The following is a 19,750-nucleotide window of genomic DNA, read 5'->3' on the forward strand; positions in this document are numbered from 1 at the left end:
AGGCTAGTCTCATCAATGCCTCCGGTCTAGAAATCCCAGAACATTTTCCAACCAGGTAGTCCCCCTGGACATACGCATCAGTCTCAAGTTCTCGCTTCGTAGTTTATGTAGATAAGGGACCCTGTGTGCATCGCAATCCGAGAAGAGCTTCCAATAAATCAGTCACGCCTTTTGGAACTCGCCCTATTTCACACTCCGCAAGTTATTTAGCAAAGCGAGGCACAAACATTACGCGCATCGCGCAGGATCTCAGCTGTTTATCCGTGATCTCGGAAAAATGTATTAACTTCCCCGTTCAGGTTCTGGGGCTGCTTCGCCCTGGAGCGACTCAGCGGCCCCCAATCAGCGGAAACCCTGCCGCGGCAGCCACCAATCAACTGGGACGAGCGCGTCCTGGAGCCAATCAGCAGCTCGGGCTTCGCGGGCAAACAGTCAGCGCAGCTGCCAATCAAGCGACGAGTGCGCGTTCGAATTCATTGCAGTGAAGAGGCTCCGTGGAGTTTGAGTCGGGAAGAGGATGGCTGATATGGTGACTACAGGGTCCAGGGACAGTGGCTTCTTAGATTTAAACTATGCAAGGTCCTTCTCTGGCCTCCTGAAGATTCTGCAAGCGGTAGGGTCCGCCGTTCTTTTTCTGTCCGCACCCTTTTTCTGCACCGTGTCCTAAAAATCAATGTTTGAAAAATGGGAGTCCACCGACCCAGAGCGAAATATTTCACTTCTGTTTATCCGTCTATTACTTAAAGACGTAGCCGCATGAAAACAGACACGAAGACAAAACTTTGTATAATGGAAACTCATTATGCCAGTTTTGTTAGTTTTCAAAATGTGCTTTGAAGTGTAAAATGCTCTGTTTTCGGCATCATGATCGAAGCCAAGGCAACATTGCCATGCAAACCAAGCTTTGGTTTGTTAAAGTTATTTTTTTTCGCGTAAATTGGAATAAAAAAGACCCTGACAGGATTAGTTCGTGATCTAAACTTGTTCCATTGCCTGGAGTTTCCGGGCAGAGCTCGAGAACAAATTCATTATCCGTCGATCGCGGCTTTCTTTCTCAGTTTGGCGTGGTACTGATTTAGTTTATTTACAGTTGTTGCGAATAGCGGGCCGGGCGCGGTCAACGCCACATCCCGGGCTACTTTGTAAAACGCCTTCAGGTGGAAGTCGGGCATCATCCGGTGCTGCTTGCAGACGCGCCTATCGGCAGACTCGCCTCAGTGCGTGTCTGACCCCCGCCAGAACTCTCAACCCCTAACAGCAATTAAAACAGAAGATGTGGAAACACTCAGCAGGTCGGTCAGCTTCTGTGCAAATACCCAATAAATGTTTCCGGTCCAAGATGCTTTGTCCGAACCTACTTTCGGATGTGGCCTGCTCGTTGAAAGCTTATTTATAGTGAATGTGGATATGGTGTAGGTCCGGAAGGGGCTAGTTTGATTCACTATTTGTATCTGATGGCAACTGCACTGAAAGCTGTTTCCATCATCAACTCCTGACTTCTATCGAAGCAGTCCCCTTTCGGGCAGACTCCTAGAATGGGGACTGATTAGCAGATACGGTAGTGGCGTTTAGATAGGCGAATGAATCTTCAGGGAATGGAGAGCGATATGGATCACGTGCAGTCAGAAGAGATTTAGTTTAATTTGGCGTGGTATTCAGCACAGGCATTGTGGGCTTGTTCGTGTGCTGTACTGTTCTATTCTACGATCTAATCTGTTAAAGAGCAAAAAAAAAACAAGCTGCTGGAGGAACTCAGCTGGTCAGGCAGCATATGTGGCTTGCCTCACCCTTTCCCCTCATCTCTTTATACTGGCTCTCTCCCCTCTTTCAGCCGAGATGAAGGGTCTTGACGCAAAATGTCCATTTCTCTTCACAGATGCTCCCTGACCTGAGTTCCTTCAGCAGCTCCCTTATTGTTGCAGTGCCTTTTGTCTCCATTAATCTGTTAAGAGGCAGCCTTGCATCACCTGAGTGTGAGAATGTATGAAAAGAACCCTGCAGATGCTGGAAATCTGAAATAAAAACAGAAAATGTCGGACACACATCAGAACGAAGGATCTTGCATCTGAAACTTTAACTCTGTGTTTCTCTTTCCACAAAGCTGCCTGACTTGCTGAGTTTCCAGTATTTTCTGTTTTTATTACAAGTGTTGCTGACTGCTTAAAACATGTTGGCATAAAAGGGAGCAATTAATAGTTCATCATTTGAAGTTCGCTGCTCTCCTGTGCCACTTTTCTTCTATTGTCTGTGTCTCATAAATGTTATGCAGTAAAATCTAATGTAATAGCCTCTGTTTTTCTGCTTTTTAATGATGGGGGGGGGGGGAGGAGGAGGGAGACTTAACCTTGCCTTCCATTCATTTATTGCTGGGTCTTTGTTTCTCCTTAACTGTTTAACCACTGTTTAGAGAGATTTACCCTCTCCAAGCAATCTGTAAGTTTGAAAGACTTTTAACTGCATTTTGCTAGTATTGGTATCGGTTTATTATTGTCACTTGTACCGAGGTAACAGTGGAAAAACTTGTCTTGCATACTGATAGTACAGGTCAATTCATTACACAGTGCGGTTACACTGAGTACAGGTAAAACAATAACAGTATAAAGTGTCACAGCTACAGAGAAAGTGCAGTGCAATAAGGTGCAAGGTCACAACAAGGTAGATTGTGAGTCATAGTCCATCTCATTGTATGAGGGAAACCGTTCAATAGTCTTATCACAGTGGCGTAGAAGTTGTCCTTAAGTTTGGTGGTATGTGCCCTCAGGCTCCTGTATCTTCTACAAGATGGAAGAGGAGAGAAGAGAGAATGTCCCTGGGTGGGTGGGGTCTTTGATTATGCTGGCTGCTTCACCAGGACAACGAGAGGTAAAGATAGAGTCTAAAGGAACCATTGCTAAAGAGTCATTATAAGCATGTCTTATATAGATATGTTCTGGACAGCGCTGCTGTGCCGGAGATCAGTTTGCTGCTCTGGCACTCCCTCAACTACTTAAAAACTTGGTGAACCCCATCCCGAAGAAGTGAGTTGCTGAGGCAATGTCAACAGCTGAGACCGTAGTTGAGCTTGTTACCATAGAAATCTCTGGGGTGGGGAGGCTTGCACAGCCAAACAGTTTGGATAGGGAGACAGCTTCCATTGTATTCAATAACAGAGATACCATGGAATCCAGGCAGCTATACCAGTGCTGCCGGTCCCCAGCAATAGCCCACCAGTCAGCTCTGTAGCTCAGTGCCTGAGCAGCTGCATTGCCTTGCCCTGGCCCATCCAACACAACCCTCGTGAGTAGCCATTGCATGTTGCCTCTGGGTCATTCTCATACAAAGCCGTGCAGCATTGGAAGCACCGTTTCATTGCTGCAGAGAACCAGGTTCCTGGTAGATGGCAACGTGCTGTCCGAATGATGTGATTGTTTTTAAAGTACAGTAGGGGCGTGTAGCAGTGAGTCTTTTGCCTCCTTGGCTAAGAGTTCTACAATGAATCAGCCTCTGGAGGGTAGTGCTAAGTGGGGGTACTGGGGTACTCTCACTTAGTCCTTGTTGTCCACTGACTTACTGTCTGCTGACCTGCATACTTGTGAGGTCAGCTGTGTATTTCTGGGAGTGTTGGTAAATATAGCACATTCCTCCAGAGCCTTCTCCTGTGGTGTCAGTGAATTGTTTACCATGAGATGTATTGCATTGATGTCTGTGGCAAGTAGTGAAATATTAATAATACTGGCCAGAGCTGGGGTCAGGAATATTGGGGTCAGGTAAGTGGGCAGAGCCAGGGTCGGGGTTATGTGGCCCCTGACAACTAGGGGTGAGGAACATGAATAAGTTTGTAGATGAAGCCATGGTCCAGGGTGCTTGCGGAACTTGTTCAGAATTGCATGGAGAGGCTGACCACTATATGTCATTGCAGACCTTGTGTCGTTGATAGGATCTTAGTAGTATCCATGTTTTTTATGCGTTTGAAGTTGTGCCTCCGTCCCTCGTGAAAATGAGAACGTAGGGTGTACACTTTCCCTGGGAAGATGGGTTGCTATAGTGGAATTATCTTTGCAACTCTTGCTATAATTTCTTAGTCTTAATATAATTTTAGTGAATCTTTGCACTGTTTCCACTCTATTTCTAAAAGAAGCACAGCACTGCACACGGATCTACTATAATTCCAGCATCACTTGTATTTAAAATTAAATTGGTTTATAAATGTCACATGTACCGAGATACAGTGAAAAACTTTGTCTTGCGTGCCATCCATACAGATCATTTCATCACATCACTACATCGAGGTTGTACAAGGGAAAAGCAATAACAGAATGCAGAATAAAGTGTTATAGTTACAAAACAAAAAAGTAGAACAATTATAATAGAAGTAATGAGTAGATCTGCAGGGAGAAGCTTGCAATGAGTCACCACGCTCCAGCGCCATCTTGCCATTCATATTCCCCAGAATAGTTTTTTTTATATATAATCCTGCATATCTATCTTAAAAGATGATTCTGTATGTACCCTAGGGCCTCTTGCTAATTTGCCATCAGCACTCATACAATTTAAGGAAACCAAACATTGCAGATATTTGAAACAAAAGCAGGAAATGCTGGAAGCACTCAACATGTCACAGAGCATTTGTTTTTAACAAAACAGATGTAACGTTTCAGGTCAAAAACCCTTCATCAGAACTCAACAGAGTTAATTTTTCAGATTGAAGAGCCTTCAGAATTGGGAAAGAGTTGTTGACTTCAAATGTTGACCAGCATTATCTGTTTTTGTTTCACTTTGAGGAATACTGATCTGCATACTTTTTTCTTATCATAGAGTTGTACATTTTTGCCCATTCCAGAATGTCCAACTCATCCAGCAGTCCCTTGAAATTTTCTTCACAATTTGTTAAGCTGTCTAATTTATTATTGTGGAAAAAATTCAATATGATTCCCATATTCTGTAAAACACTGGTGTAATATATGCTTCAGCAGTGATGTGCCCAGCAACTCCAAATCCACGGCAACATATCCATATAACTAAATTGTTTTAAGATCACATGCTTTTATTTTTAATCACTTTTTTGAAAGATGTTTTATCAAATACTTCACTAAATACAGCACTTTTCTATTTTCATTTATCATTCCCTTATTATTGTGTATTTCAACCCCAATGATTAGTGACAAGGTATTTTTAATGTAGGAAATTGCCCTGTAGTCTTTTGCACAGGCATGAAGAAAAATGAACATTGAAACATAGATCAGAAGCTTAGATGGAGGGATGCCATGAGAAGGATTTTTGAAGGTAAGACTGGAAGTGAAGAAGTGAGGATATGTAGTGGTACTTTCAGAGTAGCTTAGTAACTTGATGGAAATTAGTCAAGGTTGCAGATTGTGGCCAGAACAGCAGAGGCAGTGGACTACGATTTTTTGTTTGAAAAAGCTCCTGAAATTGCAAAATCAAATTAATGAATGTTTTTAGGTTGAATATGACCTAACAGCATTTATTACAGATAAATGTGAGGCACTGCACATGAAGGGTAAAAGGAAACCACAGTCACTTGCATACATACAATGCCTCTAACCTGTACCACGAGTACAGCTCTCCCCACCATTGAGGACATCTACAAAAGGCAGTATCTCAGGAAGGTGACATCCATCATTAGGGACTCCAATCATCCGGGCCATTCTCTCTTCTCAAACTGCCAGCACGCAGGAGGTACAGGAATCTGAAGGCCCACACCTCAAGGTTCAACAACACCTTCTTCTCCACTGCAATCGGGTTCTTGAACTGACCTGAAAAACCTAAAGACTACTTCAGACTATATTTCTTTTTTTCTCTATCTCTCTCAACCTGCACTAATGTTGTTATGTTTATTTTGTTGTATATAATTTAAGTTTATGATCATGTATGTTTATAATGTTGTAATGCACTGTGCTGCTGCTGTATAAAGCTAATTTTCATGGCATTTATACCCTGTGTATGCATGCCTATGACAATAAATGAACTTGAAACTTGAAAAGACAGTTCCATGGCAGTTCAGTGGTGTAGTTGGATGAAAGTGGACATTGAGCTGGGGGAAATATTGGTCAAGCAGGTGGTTTTTAAGGATGATTCAAAAGAGGTAAGGCAGGTGCAAATGGCAGATGTAGTTATGGAGAAAATTCCAGCATAAGATGTAAATAGTGTGATGTAGGGAGGACAAGGTGCACAAAGAGCAAAAATAAAGTTCTGGGAGAATTGTAAAAGTGGCAGAATGTTGGATTGAGGAGGGGCCTGATACTGAAGGAATTCAAACACAATAATAATTTTAATGTAGCTGCTAATTTGTTCATTGAGGATGTGATGATAAAAATAATTGCATTTCAGATTTAACATTCTCATCCTTGTGCTTAAATTCCTCTATGGCATTGTCGATCGCTATCTCTGTCACCTCTTCCAGCCACTCAACTCTTGTGCATCTCTGACCTACCCTGATCATATGCTGAGGCACTTATTCATTAAAGAACATTGTATAGTAAAAGGAACCCAATTACATTAGGTAGCTTAGGCAGGATAACAATTCGGAAAATCAGCTTGATTTTGTTCATTTGTCACAATGCAGTGGGTTCTGCAGAGGGTCTAGTCCAATGTAGCACATGATAGATTTGAATGTTCCACTTCAGTGTTATCCAGTCTCTGTTATTGAACAGTCTGCCTATGTGGGTATTGAATTTGGTGTGGATATTCTTGATGATGGAATAGTAGGTTAATACTCCTGGCAAAAGCTGTTAGAGTAAGAATGGATGCTTAAGGGAGTTACTGGAGTTGGTGCTGAAGAATTTTGTGTAGGATGAAAAACTGGTGGTAAAGATATTTTTAAAAATATGCTTTATATAGTGCTAAGCCATTTAGCTGAATAATACTAGCTTATGTCTGTTAAGTTGTTTTTTATGGTTCCTGGGGATTTGGTGACTTCACATCATCAGATCTGAGATAAAATAACTCGGGTTTCCTCAAAAGCCATTAAGTTCAATTAAATTCATTCTAAAGGAAATTACTTCTGCCGGTACCAGTCAACATATTTACCTTGCTTTCCAAAGCTTAATCACTGCACGAAGAAGATATTTTACAGTTATTTTTTCCTTACTGATTTCCATTGTTCCTATTATTTATTTACCTAATCTTTGTTTAGATTTTTGAGCCAAGGCTGCAGAAGGTGTGTTAGAACTTCAGATTCTCTGGGTTTATTTAACTTCCTTTGCACCCTGTTGAAGAAGCTGTGTGCCTTTAGATGAGCTTTTTAAAACAAATTGTGTTTTCTTTGTACTTGTGCATACAGGTTTTGTTGCCTTTACTTTTGAAAATTCTATAAAGCTGAACCTGTCTAAACAAAACAAAAAAAAATCTGTAGAAGTACTTTAAAATCATCTTTGGAAAAAATTAAGCAATTTGGCATGATATGTGAGCTACAAAATATGGCTGTTTCATTTGCGAGGAATATCCTGCCACAAGAGTTTGCTCTGTTGTGTTAATAAGCACGGCCCAGAAAAAGTAGTTTTCTTCTTCCAGTTTCGTCAGACTTCTGGAAATGTTTATTTGCTGAATTCTAAACTCTGTATTCAGTTTTGATTTGCGTTTAGCTCTACATGTATTCATTGCAAGTAGATAATTCTTGTCAGGACCCATATTTAAAAGGCACTAAAATCAATTACATGCAATGGGGGAAAAAAAACTATTTACTGGAGTTTAAAAAAAGTCAAGATTAGAAAGAACAAATTGTAACTGCTCATAATTAAGTCTTCAGTAGCAGCATAAACTGCAAGATAACAGCAAATGTCTGGACTGATAACACAGGGACAGTAAAAACAAATGTAAGATGTTGACATTTTAAACAGAATTGTTCTCTGGGCGTGGATAATGCTGGGGAGGCCATTTCTGATTATCCAAGAAGATAAAATGCCTTTTATTTTTTGATTGGCTTGTGTGACCAGTAAGAAGGTTCAGCATTTCTAATCACATTTTGGTTGCTTTAAGTATTCTTTTTCCAATATTAGTTAACGATTACCATATTCATTAAAGTTGGTGTATAATTTTTAGTGGTTGTCTTTGAATTTTATAGGTTACACTTTTGGTATGACATCTATGTCCATGTTAAAGAGCAACAAAGTGAACTAGATGTCTGTGACTAAAACAAGTATAAACTACTGTAGATGATATAGTATTCAAATTGTAATTATTTTAGATGTGGATAACAATTCAGTGTTTTTCACAATTTCAGCAACAGAAATTAAATGTACTTTGCTCTGTTAATTGGGATTAGAAAGTATGTTAATTAGAGTCTAGTTGTTGGGCCGATGTCAGTCACTCTTGATGTGCAAGGATGGCACTACCATCAATAATTTGGAGGTCAGTGACAGGTGCCCTGGAATGTTTGGTCCTGAAGTGGAGCTGTTCAACATTAATGAGTTCTCAATCTGCTCTGTATTCAGTGGCTACATCATGTAAGACCTTGGCAGTGACAACATTTTTGTTTTACAAATTCACTGTATTAGTGATCTTCTGGATCTCTTTGCAGAAGCAGGATAGACTAAAAAGCAAAAAAAAAACTGCAGATGCTGGAAATCTGAAATAGAAAACAAAATGGTGAAAGTCAGGCAGCACCTGTGGAGAGAGAAGCTAACATTTCAAACTGAGGTTCCTTCTTTGGAATTGGAAACTGTCCCAGCATTTTCTGTTTGTTTTTATTTCTGGGTCAAACTAAGGCACCTTATCAACCTGCTTATAGTCTTACAAATAGCCCTCCATAATTCACAGTGGAGATTTGGAGCTTTCAGATTAACAAACACAGATATCTCTGACCCCTTTTAAAATTGTGTCATCTAAACTGGTATTGTTCACCAGAACGTATCTCTTAAAACTCTTCATTGTTGCCTACTTGCTGTGTCAGCCCCTGCCACTTTAAATATCTGAGGCATCAGGAGAAAGACTTAATTTCTTATATGGATTATTCTCAGTGCTTGTGCTCAACAGTAGGTCTGTGTCAATGTGGAGGCTGGAAACTTATCCTTTATCTGGGTATAGAACTTCCTATATGACTTGTACAGTTTCTCCTGACCCCATATATAGATAGCATAATCTTGGTACTAATACCTTATTGACTTTAGCAAATTCAAAGAAATATTGTTTAAGATGCTGCAGAACTGTTTGGTTAAATGTGGCATTCATATGCAGAACACTTTTCTTTAATGGACCTTGTTGTGCAACATGCTTTTGGGCCTTTGAGGTTCAAGGTGGCTCCCAATGGAGGAATCCCATCAGTCCCCAGCCCCCTCTTCTCTGTAGCCCTGCAACTTTCTCTTGCATGCCAGTCAACTTTCTTTTGATTCCTTTCAATTTGTCTACACAGAGGGTTAGTATTCAGTAGCCCATTCACCTTCCAGCATGTCTTTGGGATGTGGGAGGAAACTCAAGTGGTCAAGGAGAGGATGTGCAAACTCCACACAGACAGTACTTATGATCCAGGGTAAACCTGGGTCCCTGGAACTGTGAGGCAGCAGTACTAACCACTACACCTCTGTGATGCCTTGATGTTAAAAGATGATGACTAAGTTTAAGGTGATTTCTTGGTGGTGGTTTTACCAGTTTCCACGTGTTTATTGACCAGCAAATTCTGGGTTACATCCTCTTCACTAATTTGCATCTTACTGGTTCGGTAAGAGCAATAAACATGCATTATAGTTTGAAAATATTTTGAAATTCCATACTTTTGTTCAGTATTCAAGGTAACAGACTTGTGTTTTCTTGTCTAGACTTTTTCTGATGCAGTGTTCAGACCCAAAACGTCAACAATTCCTTTCCTCCCACAATGCTGCTTGACCCACTGAGTTCTTCCAGCAGACTGTTTGTTGCTTGTGTTTTCAAAGATGTTTAATTGCCTCAATGCAATGAATATTTCCTCTTTTTTTTCAGATTGTGGTGTTCATAGCATTCCTAAGCATAAAGTGTTCAGAGTGGACTCATCATTCAACATACCGCCATTTTGAAGTTGTCACTATCTGGTTTTTTATTGTGGTTTTGATATTTTACATCATTTACCTAACAAGACTTCACCTGAAGATAACTTGCATACACTGGTCACTGACAGTAAGTTTTTAAATTCTAATAATTCACATGTGAATTTACTGTTTAGTTTTTGTTGTGAGTATGTTCCTTGGATCTATTTGATCAACATTGACCAGGTCTAGTGGAAATGCCACCTTGAAGATAAGTCTGGGAAGCTGGTATATAACTTGACCCAATTTTTGTAATGAGAAAAACAGTCCTTTGTTGACAATTTACCTATATGAAACATCTTTCATAAGCCCAGATGTCCCAAAGGAGTTCACAACCAGTTTTTTTTAAAGTATGTTTTAATATTTGGGCATTAAACAACAAGATTGTACAGACGTTACTGAGATGAATAATTGGTAATTGGTTTATTATTGTCACCTGTACCACAATACAGTGAAAAGCTTTTGTTTGCATGCCATTAAGACAAGTCATTCCATTCATTGAGGTGGTACAAAATGGAAATAAAAATAGAATGCAGAATATAGTGTTACAGAGAGAGTGCAGTGCAGGTTGACAAATAAAGTGCAAGGACCATAACAAGGTAGATTGAGAGATCAATTGTTCATCTTTGTCGTTCAAGAGTCTTACGACAGTGGGAGAGAAGCTGTCCTTGAGCCTGGTGATACATGTTTTCAGGCTTTTGTATCATCTGCCCAATGGGAGGGGAGAGAGAGCATGACCAGGGTGGGAAGGGTCCTTGATTGTGTCGGCTGCTTTCCTGAGGCATTGGGAAGCGTAGACAGAGTTAATGGAGGGAAAACTAGTTTTTGTGATGGATTGGGCTGCGTTCACAACTCTTTGCAATATCTTGCGGTCTTGGGCAGAGCAGTTGCCTTACCAAGCTGTGATATGTCCAGATAGGATGCTTTCTGTGGTGCATCTGTAAAAATTGGTGAGGGTCATCGGGGATCTGCCGAATTTCCTTTAGCCTTCTGAGGAAGTAGGGGTGCTGGTGTGCTTTCCTGGCCATAGCGTCCATGTGGCTGGACCAGGACAAATCGTTGGTGATATTTACACCTAGGAACTTGAAGTTCTCAACCATCTCCACCTCTGCATCATTGATACAGACAGGGGCGTGTGCTCCATATTGCTTCCTGAAGTCAATGAACAGCTCTTTTGCTCACATTGAGGGAGAGGTTGTTGTCTTGACACCATAACCAGGTAATCCATTTTATCAATGCCTTTTGAACGATAAGTGTTAACCAGAATACTAGGAGGACATCTTTACTTTTTTTTGTATAATACCATAGGTCTTTACTGTCCATTTGAGAGACCTTTTAATGTCTCTTCCAAAGGCAGCACCTTTGATCATGTAGCACTTCCTCACTATTGCTTATTACAGGCTGTAGTGGTATGTGATAGAATTTGTATGTCAGATTTCACAATAATTTTCTCATTCTGTCAACCTTTATTTCTATTTATTTGAGAAATACTCCTAAATTACTATTAATCATTGGCATTAAAGCAAATGATTGTTTAGTTTTATTGTAATATGTCATAATGCAGGGTAAGCCATATAATTTCATAATCATTGTAGATCTGTGTTGTATTCACAATGTTCTGATTTTTATCTAGGAATTCTTGCACTACGTTATTGCAACCATCCTGCTATTAATTGCATCAATTGTTGGAGCAACTAAGGCTGATGGCTATCCTGGATTGGCTGCTGGAGTGGTAAGAAATATTTTTGCTTTGATGTATACATTAGAAATCTTGCAACCTTGTGCAAATGTCTTGTAAATTAGTGCTCCCTCATGTTGGAGAATGTAGGACACTGTTTTCCAAAACTGGTTGTTGGTATGCACTTGTAAATTATCCAAGAGAGTTGATGCACTTCAAAGCAACTTATAGTTAATTAAGAAATGCCAAATAGTAGCATGATGAACCACGTCAAATGAAATAGATGTTGAACAGTTGTTGTGCAGACTCTTTGCACTTACCAGATGACGGGAATGAACACCTGAATGAAATTCCAATATAAATATCATGATTGACTTAAGTATTTGCAAATTTTTTTTTTAAACTTTGACTTGTCCTTAGCAGAACACATTAACACTGTTGCAGACACAAGAGACTGCAGATGCTGGAATCTGGAGTAACAAACCTGTCCTGATGCAGGGTTTTGACCTAAAACTTTGTCAGTTTCTTTCTGTGTAGATGTTGTTTGACCTGCTGAGTTTCTCCAGCAGGTTGTTACATTAATACTGTTTCTGTGCCTTTCACCCACTCCATCTCCAGTCAATTTTCTCTCTGAAAATGGGATCATTTCCTAGCTGTTATATGTTACCATTTGTTTAGAGCGCTTCTTGACATTGTACAAGTGGCCAGTGGATGTAAGTAGGCTTATTGACCATAGAAGATCATAGCTAACTTTGATGCAGTTCCAAATCAGAACACTGGAAGAACTCCATGGGTCAAGCAGCATCTGTGGAACCAAAAAGTGTAAATTGATGTTTTGGGTCGAGATCCTGCATCAGGATTGAGGGGGAACAGGAAAGATTGCCAGTATATAGCAGTACGTAGTGGGGGGGGGGGGGGGGGCGGGGAGGGGTGGGGGAGGAATGGGTGAGATAGCTGGTTGCTGATAGGTGGCACCAGCTGGGGAAGGGATGATGGGGAGATGAAACCAGGTGGTGGAGTTAGGGGTGAGTGACAGAGGCTGTAGGTGATGGGTGGAGCCAGATGGGGAGGGAAGCTAGGCTGATGGAACAAGATGGAAGGAATGAACAAAAGGAGAAGAAAGCTAGGTGGGTAAGTGAGTGTGTGTGGGAGGAGAGCACCAGGGGTGTGGGTTACTTGAAACTGGAAAATTTAATATTCATACCATTAATGTGTAAGCTACCCAAGTGGAATTGAGATGGTGTTCTTCATATGTGTAGTTGGCCTCTCCTTGGCAATGGAGAAGGCTGAGGACAAACAGGTCTGTGTGGGAGTGGGAAGGAGAATTAAAATGACATGCAACCAGGAGCTCAAGTGGCTGTTGTGGACAGAGCACAGGTGCTCTGCAAAACAGTCACCTAGTCTATGCTTGATCTCTCCAATGTAGAGAAGGCCACATTGTGAGCACTGAATGCAGTAGACCAGGTTGGAAGAGGAGCAGGTGAACCTCTGCCTCACCTGGGAGGGTTGTTTAGTCCCTGGATGATGGTGAGGGGGGAATTGGATGCCATCCCTTTTTCTCAATTTCTCTTTTTGCGTCGCATCTATTCTCAGGATGAGCCCTTCCTGCTCTAGAATTCCTGGAATGCTCTACTTTGGGGAAATGTGGCTTCCCCTCTGCTATCGTTGATGGAGCCCTTGCATTTCCCACATGTCTGCTCTGTCCCACCCTCTCCCCAGGCAGAACAGCAGCAGAGTTCCATTGGTCCTCGCCTTTCACCTCACCAGACTCCACATCCAACACTTTGTCCTCTGCCACTTCTGCCAGCTCCAAGTCCAACCCACCACCAGTTGCATCTTTCTGCTTTCTGCAGGGACTTCTCTCTTCAGGACTTCCTGGTCCACCCACCCCTCCCCCGGCACTTAACCTTGCAACTGAAGGAGGTGTAATACCTGTACCCTCACTAGATTTCTTCTGCTGATCATCCCTGCCCCATCTGGCTCCACCTATTACCTACCAGCTTCTATTCCACTCCCCCTACATACTGCTATATACTGGCAACTTTTCCTGTTCCCTCTCAGTCTTGATGCAGGGTCTTGACCCAAAAATGTTAACTTGCCTCCACAGATGCTGCTTGACCTGCTGAGTTCTTCCAGAATTCATTTTTGTTCTAGGTTACAGCATCTGCACTCTTCTGTCCTGATACGGTCCATTATTAAAAGGCTGTTGGGTAGTAGTTGGGAGGACGAGGCTGAATTTCTTTCTCCTTCAAAACTTGTGACTGTTGACACCAATAGTCTGGCCCCTAATGAGGTTCTGTTTAAGTTCAATCAGTCATTTCACTGCAGACTTGATTAGGTGGATGAGGATACATGATTAAGAATAATTACTCCTATCCTCTGTTCTATTTTGTAGTTCTTCGGCTTTGCATCGACAATTCTGTACGGTATTGGTGCCTGGCAGGCCTACAAGATGTGGCGTGTCCCTCAACCAGCAAGTAAGGAAGTTTTCAGATTCAGAAAACATAAAAGCTACTTTTTTTTTCCCCATACACTCCCCAACCTCCACTACCCTTCTACTAATTTCACCCTGGCCCTCAAACACACCATGTCGTGTGTGGTGACTTGTCTTATGATGTAATGTCTCATTCAAGTCATCAGTCAGATGAAAGTCTGGATAACACATTTCGCAAGGCTACTTAAACATGATGGCTGTTATTGTCTTTGCCTATTCCCAACTTCACTTAACGTTCATACAAGATCCCTTCCTTGTGGGCACTAGATGACATTCCGTGGATGGAAACATTGCTTGAACTTGTGATGTGCTGTGGACAAGTGGCAGTCTTATCATTTGTGTTGCCCTCAACTTTATCATGCATGGACTTTAAAACCTATGGTAAATAATTATCAATAATGCAGTGGGAATCTTTGGAAAATGATTCTAATTTGTATGGGACAAGGTGCTCAAAAATGTCCCATTAAGAAAATCAGCCATGGAAGTGATTGAGTTAAAGAGATTGCAGATTTAATTTTAACAGTTCTCATTGTCCACTGGTGGGCCAGGCATATAGCCAGGGCTTTGTAAATTGGGGCTAAAATACTTTCTTCAAGATAGATACCAACTTAATTTTAAAAATGCAGTTTAAAAGAAAATGCAAATAAATGGATAATTTATACAAAAGATTGGGTAAATTGATGTAATGTTTAAAGTGAGGGATTTTAATGCTGGAGAACATAATACTCTTTGCACTTTGGATAAATGTAAGCTAATCCTATTTTAGTTGATGCAAGCTGAAAACTGAAAACTCCTTTTACTGTGGTACAACACAATTTGTCTGAACCAGATTTTTTTTTTCTGAAACTGTTTATCTCACTCGCCTGAGTTTATTAATGTGTTTACTTCAACATGACTTCACAGAGACTAAACTTCTCCATGTGCCGTTAATTGCAGAGATTTGTACAACCTGAATTTTAAGATTTAATACGACAGTTTAATAATCCTTGTTTGAATATTTTCTTTGGGTGGCAGGAGGAGAGCACTTAATTAAGAGTGAGGGGAGCATGTTGGGCTGGTCCAGAAATTAAGGAACAAAAGATCGAAGGCATGTTGGCAAACTGTATCCAAAATTGGCTCGGTGATAGTAGGTAGTAGTGATAGATGGGTGTTTTTCTAACTGGAAACCTGTAACAAGTGATGCAGCGCAGGGGTCAGTGCTGGGATCTTTGTTTGTAATATATGAATTGGATGAGAATGTAGGTGTTAGACAACTGGTGAAATCATAGATAGCAAAGGAGGTTGTTTAAGGATACAGTGGGACATAGATCAACTGGAAAATTGGGCAGAGTGGCGGCAGATGGCATTTAATCCTGACAAGGGTGAGGTAGTGCAATTTGGTAGCTCAAATTCTGGTAAGACATATAGAATAAATGGCAGGGACCTTAGGAGCACTGATGTACAGAGTCACCTTGAGGTGGAAGTCCATTGCTACCAAAGTGCAATAGGGTAGTGAAAAAGCCATTTGGTGTGCTTGCCTTTGGAGGCTAAGGAGTTGGACATCATATTGCAGTTGTATAATGTAGGGAATTCTTTACCTCAAAGCAGCCTATTTGGGAACAGCATTGGTGCAAATTTGATAATAAGTTGTATGTCTGTCATCTTAGTTCCATTAATTATCAAATATGCAAGGTTCTGTGGTTTGTACACAATTCTTGAAGGTGGTGCAATCTCTAGGTTATTTTAATGAATATACAAGTATTCTGTAAGAGATTTGGATTCTGTGAATAAATTTAAATTTTGTTTCTTTACAGCTGTTACTGTATAACTGATCAATGTCAGAAATTGGCAGCAAGCAGTTTCATTGGATTTGCACAGTCTCCAATAGTCCAGAGACTCAGCTGTGCCTGACTTTAGGATCTGAAGATTCAATTTGTAATAACTATGCAAGAACATGCTTGATACTTAATATGTCATTTGTCTAAGAAGTTAAATATTTTTATATTTTATAACTGAGCTTATAAAATTGTACCAAAGACAAGATGAATGAAATATTTTATATAATAGCTTAAAAAATACATGTCTTCGTTTTGGTTTACCACAGCATAGTATTTGTGTTGCAAGTGCAATTTGTTCATAAAATATGTATAATTCAACCAGTCCTTTTAACTATTTAGCATTCACACTTTGAGAAGTGCCTGTAAAATCCTCTTTAGAACCATTTTATTTTATTTTTACCATGCTGACAGAAATTTTTGGTATTTTGTGTTGGGCAGGAAACATGCCTGAATGACTTTAGTTTCTGTATTTTTTTTGTGAATGCTGACGTATTATGTGGAAAGATCAGTACTGAATTGCCTTGTAAATAAAATAAACTGTGTATGTTGTTGTTTCCAAGCTATTTCATGCCATTTATTGATTTAATGCATTGAAACAAGAAATACCAAAATATTTGCAAGCCAGATCCAAACAACAAGCCTATGATGACCAAGACCAAAGAGACTACAGATGCTGGAATCTGGAAGAAAAAACAAGTTGCTGGAGGAACTCTTACTAAGGTAAAAGATCAGCCATGATCTTACTGACTGCCAGAGCAGGCACAAGAGGTTGAATGTTCTGACAAAGGGTCTAGAACCTGAAACATTAATTCTTTCTGCAGATGCTGCCTGATCTGCTGAGTGTTTCCAGCATTTTCTGTTCGTTTTTATTTGAATGACCTACATGTTTTTTTCCTTATGTTCTTATGGTATTGCTATCACTTTAGTACTGTGGTCCACATCAGGAAAGCTGAAAATAGATCAGAAAATACTTCCTCATTGTGGAAACGGGATAACTTCTGGGCATATGTCATTTTGATTCCCATTCTCAGTTCTGTCATCCTCCAATGTTATTTCAATGAATTATAACATAAACTTGATGAATAGGAACTCCATCATTGACTTGACATGTCACAACCCTCCAGGCCTAACATCTAATTTCAATAATTTAGCATAAGCATTTTCAGTATTTTTATTTTGGATTTTTATTCACAGTATTTTTCTTTGTAATTTATGATTCAGATTATGATTTACACCTATCTCAGACTGGTCTTTTGTTACCACACTTTCTCTCCTTTGCTTCCCCCTTTCCCTGCATCAGAGAATCTGGTTATTTTCAATCTTACTCAGCTCCAATGAAAGATTATAGAGTCATGATTGCATTGAAGATGATTTGACTCATTGAGACTGCCAGCCACTAGTAGAGCAATACTGTCAGTTGCTATTTGCCTATTCCTTCCACATTGCAAAACTAAAGTAAATTCCAATGAATCTAGTTGTGAATGAATTTATACACCCCCAAAATAACTAATTACTGAATGACAAGCTTATTGTGAAACTGGCATTGTCAGGCATCTTGTTAACCAGTGATTAATACACTAAACTAGAAGGATAAACACAATTTTTAATTATTTTTCATTCCCCAGATGCTGCTTGACTTGCTGAGTATTTCCAGCATGTGCAGTGTTTTCCTCTTGAATTGTTGATTTTCAGACAGGAAGACAATATTATAGTTGTGTTCCCCAGGATTAGTTTTCATACCATTGCTAGTTTTGATATTAAACCTTGTGCTTACTTCAAAGTTTGCAGATGATACACAATCAGAATTGGAACAGATTTGAGGAGGACATATGCTGGTTCTCAGTGAAATGTCAATTAAGGGAATCAAGGCAGAGAGTGACTGTTTCCACATCCATTTTGGGTAGAGAATTCCAAAGATTCTCTGTTCTCTGGGTGAAGGAATTTCTCAGTCCTGAATGGCCATCCTTGATTTTGGGGCTTACACCCCAGCCAGGAAAACATCCACTGTGCTAAGCCCCATAATAAAAATTGATGTCTCACTGAGAACACACCACATTCTTCTAGAGTGTATGGACCCAATCAGCTCAATTTCTCCTCATTTTACCCACCCATCATTCCAGGAATCAATGTAAACATTTGCTTTACTTCCTCTAACACAATTCTATCTTTCCTCAGGTACAGATTCCACAACTGTACATGACATTTCAGATGGTGTTTCACCAGGGCCATATACAATTGACAAGACATCTATATGTTTGCACTCAAATTCCAGTGCATTCAAATCCAACACCATCTGCCATCCTAATTTGGACTTGTGTAAAATACAGTGATGCCTCTAACCACCAATGCCTTTCAATCTCTCACTGTTAAAAAATATGCTTTATTTTTTTCTAGTGGACAACCTTGCATTTCTTAAAAAAAAATGTCCTGTCACTTTCCATTCACTTAGCCTGTGTACATCCCCATGAAGCCTCTTCACGGCTCATTTTGCCACCTAACTGCATCATCAGCAAACTTCAATACGGTAAAGATACACACATTGTGACTAGCTTGGATGTCAATACCTATCCAAGGTATGGCATTGGTAAGAGCCACTCCAACAGAAAAAGACTTATTTATTCCTATTGTTTTCTGCTCATCAACCCATGCTCTATCATGTGCTCTAATTGTGTTTATATTTTGTTGTGTGTGGCACCTTCTGGAAGTCCAAATACACTGCATAAACTGGTTATCCTTTATTTATCTTCACCTGGAAGAGCATTTGGGGCACTGAACAATGAGGAGATGTGGCAGGACCCTTAGGAACATTGAGGTGTAGAGGGATATTCAGGTGCAAGTCCATAGCTCCCTGAAAGTGGCAACACAAGTGGGTAGGGTGGTAAAGGCAGCATATAGCATGTTTGCCTTCATCAGTCAGGGCAGAGTATAGAAGTCAGCAGGTTATGTTTTAGTTTAGTTAGGCCACATTTGGGAGTATTGTGTACAGTTCTGGTCATCTCATTACAGGAAGGATGTGGAGGCTTTGGAGAAGGTGCAGAAGAGGTTCACCAGGATGTTGCCTGGATTAGAGAGTATTAGCTATAAGGAGATTTGACAAACTTGGATTATATCCTCTGGAGTGTCAGAGATTGAGGGGAGACCTGATAGAATTTAATTTTAAAAAAAAGGGGTGTAAATAGCACAAGTCAGACTCTTTCCAAGGGTGGAAATGTATACTGGGGGGCATATATAGAGGGATATGGACCATGCACAGTTAGATTGGGATCATGGTCAGCATGGACATAGTTGGCTGAAGGGCCTATTCTTGTGCTGCACTGTTGTACAAGATAAAAGGGCAAGTACTGTATCTCCTATAGGAGCACAGGAAAATGCCATAGGAAATGGCAAAGGTATTGATGGAACCAGAGGCATGAACTCTAGTGTTCTGGAGAGACTGGTCCCTTCAGAACACAGAAAGGGTAGGGAAATATTTGGTTCACTTCACTGCTTATTTTTTTACCCCTCAGCTAATTTCCTGTTAATCTACTGCTGTCTCTCTAATCCCAGGTGGTTAATTTTGTTAATGACTTTTATCATCCAAGTCCTCTATTTCTCAATATTTAGGTACTGAATCATTTGGTCATATTTGGAATCTCTGCCCTGTCTGGCTTTGCTACATTGCTGTTTCCCAATTTGGGATTTCTGTCCATTAGGTCTTACTGGGCTTTTATTGCCCTTCAATCCTACTCTGGGCTCTAGGTAGCTGCTGGCTACACACAGTCTCCACTGA

At 40.4% G+C, this 19,750-nt stretch overlaps 1 protein-coding gene across 1 annotated transcript; it reads left to right on the forward strand.

Annotated features, from left to right (window-relative positions):
* The first annotated feature begins 479 nt into the window (after positions 1–479).
* Positions 480–16,544, forward strand: cmtm7 (CKLF-like MARVEL transmembrane domain containing 7). Its single transcript, XM_052016591.1, has 5 exons — positions 480–613; positions 9,910–10,083; positions 11,626–11,724; positions 14,066–14,147; positions 15,958–16,544. Exons 1-5 carry the CDS (start codon positions 518–520, stop codon positions 15,969–15,971), a joined length of 465 nt encoding a protein of 154 aa, XP_051872551.1. The 5' UTR covers positions 480–517; the 3' UTR covers positions 15,972–16,544.
* The last annotated feature ends 3,206 nt before the right edge of the window (positions 16,545–19,750 follow it).

This window comes from Pristis pectinata, chromosome 5 (assembly GCF_009764475.1).
Source record: "Pristis pectinata isolate sPriPec2 chromosome 5, sPriPec2.1.pri, whole genome shotgun sequence".
Classification (NCBI taxonomy): Eukaryota; Metazoa; Chordata; class Chondrichthyes; order Rhinopristiformes; family Pristidae; genus Pristis; species Pristis pectinata.

Excerpts from the sequence above, each read along its gene's own strand:
- cmtm7 (XM_052016591.1), top strand. The coding sequence starts at position 518 with ATGGCTGATATGGTGACTACAGGGTCCAGGGACAGTGGCTTCTTAGAT. Across the intron at positions 614-9,909 it reads TCCTGAAGATTCTGCAAGCG|ATTGTGGTGTTCATAGCATT; the intron begins GTAGGGTCCGCC and ends CTTTTTTTTCAG. Across the intron at positions 11,725-14,065 it reads CTGGATTGGCTGCTGGAGTG|TTCTTCGGCTTTGCATCGAC; the intron begins GTAAGAAATATT and ends TCTATTTTGTAG.